The sequence below is a fragment of the Limulus polyphemus genome, unplaced genomic scaffold (assembly GCF_000517525.1).
Source record: "Limulus polyphemus unplaced genomic scaffold, Limulus_polyphemus-2.1.2 Scaffold732, whole genome shotgun sequence".
Taxonomy (NCBI): domain Eukaryota; kingdom Metazoa; phylum Arthropoda; class Merostomata; order Xiphosura; family Limulidae; genus Limulus; species Limulus polyphemus.
In genome coordinates this window covers 329312-333576 of record NW_013666342.1, presented here as the reverse complement: position 1 = coordinate 333576, position 4265 = coordinate 329312, and the positions used below count along the sequence as shown (strand labels likewise).

Genomic DNA, 4265 nt, shown 5'->3' with positions numbered 1-4265 from the left:
AAGGAGCCACTTTATACTGGGTTTGAATTGTGGAAAGTGAAGGTGGTTAGAGTGTAAGGAGCCACTTTATACTGGGTTTGAATTGTGGAAAGTGAAGGTGGTTAGAATGTAAGGAGCCACTTTATACTGGGTTTGGATTGTGGAAAGTGAAGGTGGTTAGAATGTAAGGAGCCACTTTATACTGGGTTTGGATTGTGGAAAGTGAAGGTGGTTAGAATGTAAGGAGCCACTTTATACTGGGTTTGAATTGTGGAAAATTGATCGTGGTTAGAATGTAAGGAGCCACTTTATACTGGGTTTGAATTGTGGAAAATTGAAGGTGATTAGAATGTAAGAAGCCACTTCAACAAACAAACCTTATATTCGAAGTATCAACAAATGATTTATTAAGAGAGATACAATGTACTGATAAGCTTAGTTCTTCAAAGGCGCTGTTTGATTTGTTTAACGATTACATTTAGTTGGTTTGTGGGTGACTTGAATAGGTTATAATTAATTTTCTGTCATGCATTTACTTCTTATGATGTTAACAAATGAATATTTCATGCTCTAGCTGTTCATTAAACATGATTTTTTCAAACTTACTGGAACAGATGTTTTCTTTTTCTTCTGAGAAGCCTCTTCCTTTTTTTCATCTCCATCACCATCTCCTTCATCCTCCGTTTTCTTTTTCTGTTTACCTCCATCATCAGTTTTGTCTTTATAAACCCATAGTTCTGACTTCTCCACCAACAGTCTAAGGTTGTCCAAGTCTGTCTTAATTTGTTTGTAGTTTTCAACATCACTGGGTGACACAAGTAGCTGGACCTGTTCAAAATCAAGTGATTACAACAACTGTACAAATATTACCTTGATTAAATCGAATGCTAAAATCAACTGTAAAATACTAATCTGAAAAAAGTTATACTGTTAAGAGTATTATTTTGTTAGCTCAAATCTGGGATTTTATGATTTCCAAAACCAAAAGTACTCTCGATAATTTTGTCTTTTTTTTAATCTTGCGCAAAGCTAATCAAGAGCTAGGAGCACTAACCATCCCTAATTTGAAGTGATATACTAGAGAGAAGGTAGCTAGTCAACACCACCCACTGCCAACTCTTGGGCTACTCTTTTACAAGTGATATGGTCTTTCACATCATAACACCTACACAGCTGAAAAAGCAAACACATTCAGTGACAGAATTTGAACTCACAACCTGCAGACTCAAATCAAATGCCCTAACTAGCAGGCAACACTAGGCCTCAGATTGTTGATGAAAAACAAACTTAAAAGTCATATATATATTACATAAGGTAACTTTACAGACATTTGTCTTTTTCACAGAAATAAGAAGTTTAAACAAGCATTACCAGCAAAATCAAAGTTTCATAAATTTCTAAAACTTTTTACTGTCCTAGCAGGCTTTTCTAAAAAGTCAACAAAAACTAATTCCTAAACATTTTTTAAACAACAAAAACATATTAAAAAATTATATTATTATACAATAAAATTGTATGTTTAGACTAACTTGTATTAGTGAAACCAGATTCGACCTCAACAGTTGATGTTTTTTTGAAATTATAGTTATGCCAAAGTGATAGTTCAAGTACAAAAATTCTTACAATTCTCCTCTTCTTGACAATTTTTGTCATTCATCTCTTAAAAGGTTCTAATACTGATGAATGTATATATTATTTGTTGCTTTATTTTATTTGTGTCCAGGAAATTTACATTGATTGGAAATCAGCATTAAGACACACAGTAGTGTGTCATGTGGCCTAAACAGCCTGCAGGACACAATGTATGTTATTAACAGGAGTGACAGTTTAGCTATTTTTGCACTTTCTGTACACCAGACTGAGATAATCCAAATATCATATATTTTCAGTGGATGTACTCTACTGGACCCTTACTTCACATACGAAATTTCAAGGCAATCCATTGCAAAATACACAAGATATAAAATATCCGATTTTGATTGAATTTCCTCCTTTTTTATCTTATTCACACTGGAAGTACAGAAATGTCTAAATATAAGTCACATGTGCAAAGTTATTCAACAAAAACTGCTCAATTTTGACCACAATTTTAGCCCACACCTACATAAAAAGTCACGTGGGCTATCGATCTGTAATTTTTACTACAGCTTCACCCAATTGTAAAGGTAGACCATTTTTACTACAGCTTCACCCAAATGTAAAGGTGGACCATTTTTAGTACAGCTTCAACCAACTGTAAAGGTGGATCATTTTTACTACAGCTTCAACCAACTGTAAAGGTGGATCATTTTTACTACAGCTTCACCCAATTGTAAAGGTGGACCATTTTTACTACAGCTTCACTCAATTATAAAGGTGGACCATTTTCACTACAGCTTCACCCAATTGTAAAGGTGGACCATTTTTACTACAGCTTCACCCAATTGTAAAGGTGGACCATTTTTACTACAGTTTCACCCAATTGTAAAGGTGAACCATTTTTACTACAGCTTCACTCAATTGTAAAGGTGGACCATTTTTACTACGGCTTCACCCAATTGTAAAGGTGGACCATTTTTACTACAGTTTCACCCAATTGTAAAGGTGGACCATTTTTACTACAGTTTCACCCAATTGTAAAGGTGGACCATTTTTACTACAGCTTCACCCAATTGTAAAGACCATTTTTACTTTTTTGTCCTTTGGATTTAGAGCAGGAAAACTACAGGGTGAAAGCACATGCAGATACATACGTATTGGTTAGGCCAAGCGAACTAGATTAGCAGTTTCTAGCTCAGGTTATCAAGGTGGAAGATTATTATTCATTATTCAAAATTTGTTACAATTCAATTTGTTTGCATTTTTTGAGATAAACGTAAAAATATGTTGCTAAAAGGTAGCAAAGAATCACCTGTTTAAAAGCTTGAAGGACTTCTTGTCGTTGACTGAAATGACGAAACAATAACTGCAGTGCCCCCGATACCAAAGGAGGGTAATCATGCATAGTAAGGTGAAGAAGAACTCGCAGAAAGGTTCGACCACCTTGTCCATCTAAGTCGATGTCTGTGTAGTCATCTCTATTGGTATTACACAGAGAAATGTACGTTACTTACTCTACTTACAACAGAAGTCGAACTTTTGTCATAGGTTCTTAAATCTAATACAAAATGTTCCTATAATTTATATAGACACACTACTAAAAAAACTTTAAAATAAATTTGGAGTTTTTAATTTTGGCTTGAGGGGGAAAAAGTTTTAAAGTTAAACCATTATCATAGTTATTTAAATACTACTTACATCAGACTCAATATTTTATATACTTATTATTTCACATTGTAAATCTTACAGTAGCATTACATCAAAACACAATAACATCTAGCTTCTTAATACACCATTTCTTTATTCTTGCTGTATAATTACTTACATTCTTCACTTTCTATTCATAACACATTTTCTATTTGGTAAAAAACTAAACATAAATGGAACATAATAGTTTTTCTAAAGTGCACAAATTTCTTACATTGAAATTATAAAACTTACGTTCCGCCAAAAATGCCCTCTGCATATTGTCCAATTCTTTCCAAGTCAATACCTGAATGATGTAAAACTACCCCTGTGATATAAAGACCTAATTCCCTTGAAACAACTTAAGGACATAAAAATGTATTATAATCTGTAAGTTTAACCACATGACAGTAACTCACTACAAATGAACACAAATTAACATGATATGGATGCTTATTCTGTAAGTTCAAAATAACTTGAATAGAAAGTAGATTTTCAGCATTTATTTGATATTATATATTTTAGCTGAGAATCCAAGGCATGTACTTTATAAAAAGCTTCAAGTTTATACAAGCATCTATTACCAGACAATGTTTTTGCATTCTATTATGTTCTAAAATGACCAGTTGGGCTAATGGACATAGCGAATGAACTATTCTTAATAAACAGAATAACTAACTTTGTTAGTATTTCACACTTCTAGTAAGAATCTTACCCCTGATTTACACATGAAAACTAATGTGTTTGTATTGTTGTTTACTGTATTACTTGGTCTTTTCATGAGTCTTGTAATAACAAGTCAATCTTACCCCTGATTTACACATGAAAACTAATGTGTTTGTATTGTTGTTTACTGTATTACTTGGTCCTTTCACGAGTCTTGTAATAACAAATCAATCTTACCCCTGATTTACACTTGAAAACTAATGTGTTTGTATTGTTGTTTACTGTATTACTTGGTCCTTTCATGAGTCTTATAATAACAAGTCAATCTTACCCCTGATTTACACTTGAAAACTAAT

At 33.0% G+C, this 4265-nt stretch overlaps 1 protein-coding gene across 1 annotated transcript in view; it reads right to left on the bottom strand.

Annotated features, from left to right (window-relative positions):
* Positions 1–4265, bottom strand: part of LOC106460236 (inositol 1,4,5-trisphosphate receptor type 1-like) — a 109320-nt gene that overhangs the window by 58338 nt on the left and 46717 nt on the right. The window contains exons 23-25 of the mRNA XM_022386900.1: positions 3499–3550; positions 2870–3035; positions 586–807 (exon numbers count right to left, since the gene is read on the bottom strand). Of these exons, the coding sequence (XP_022242608.1) occupies positions 586–807; positions 2870–3035; positions 3499–3550 (440 nt within the window). The remainder of the gene's footprint in view (positions 1–585; positions 808–2869; positions 3036–3498; positions 3551–4265) is intronic.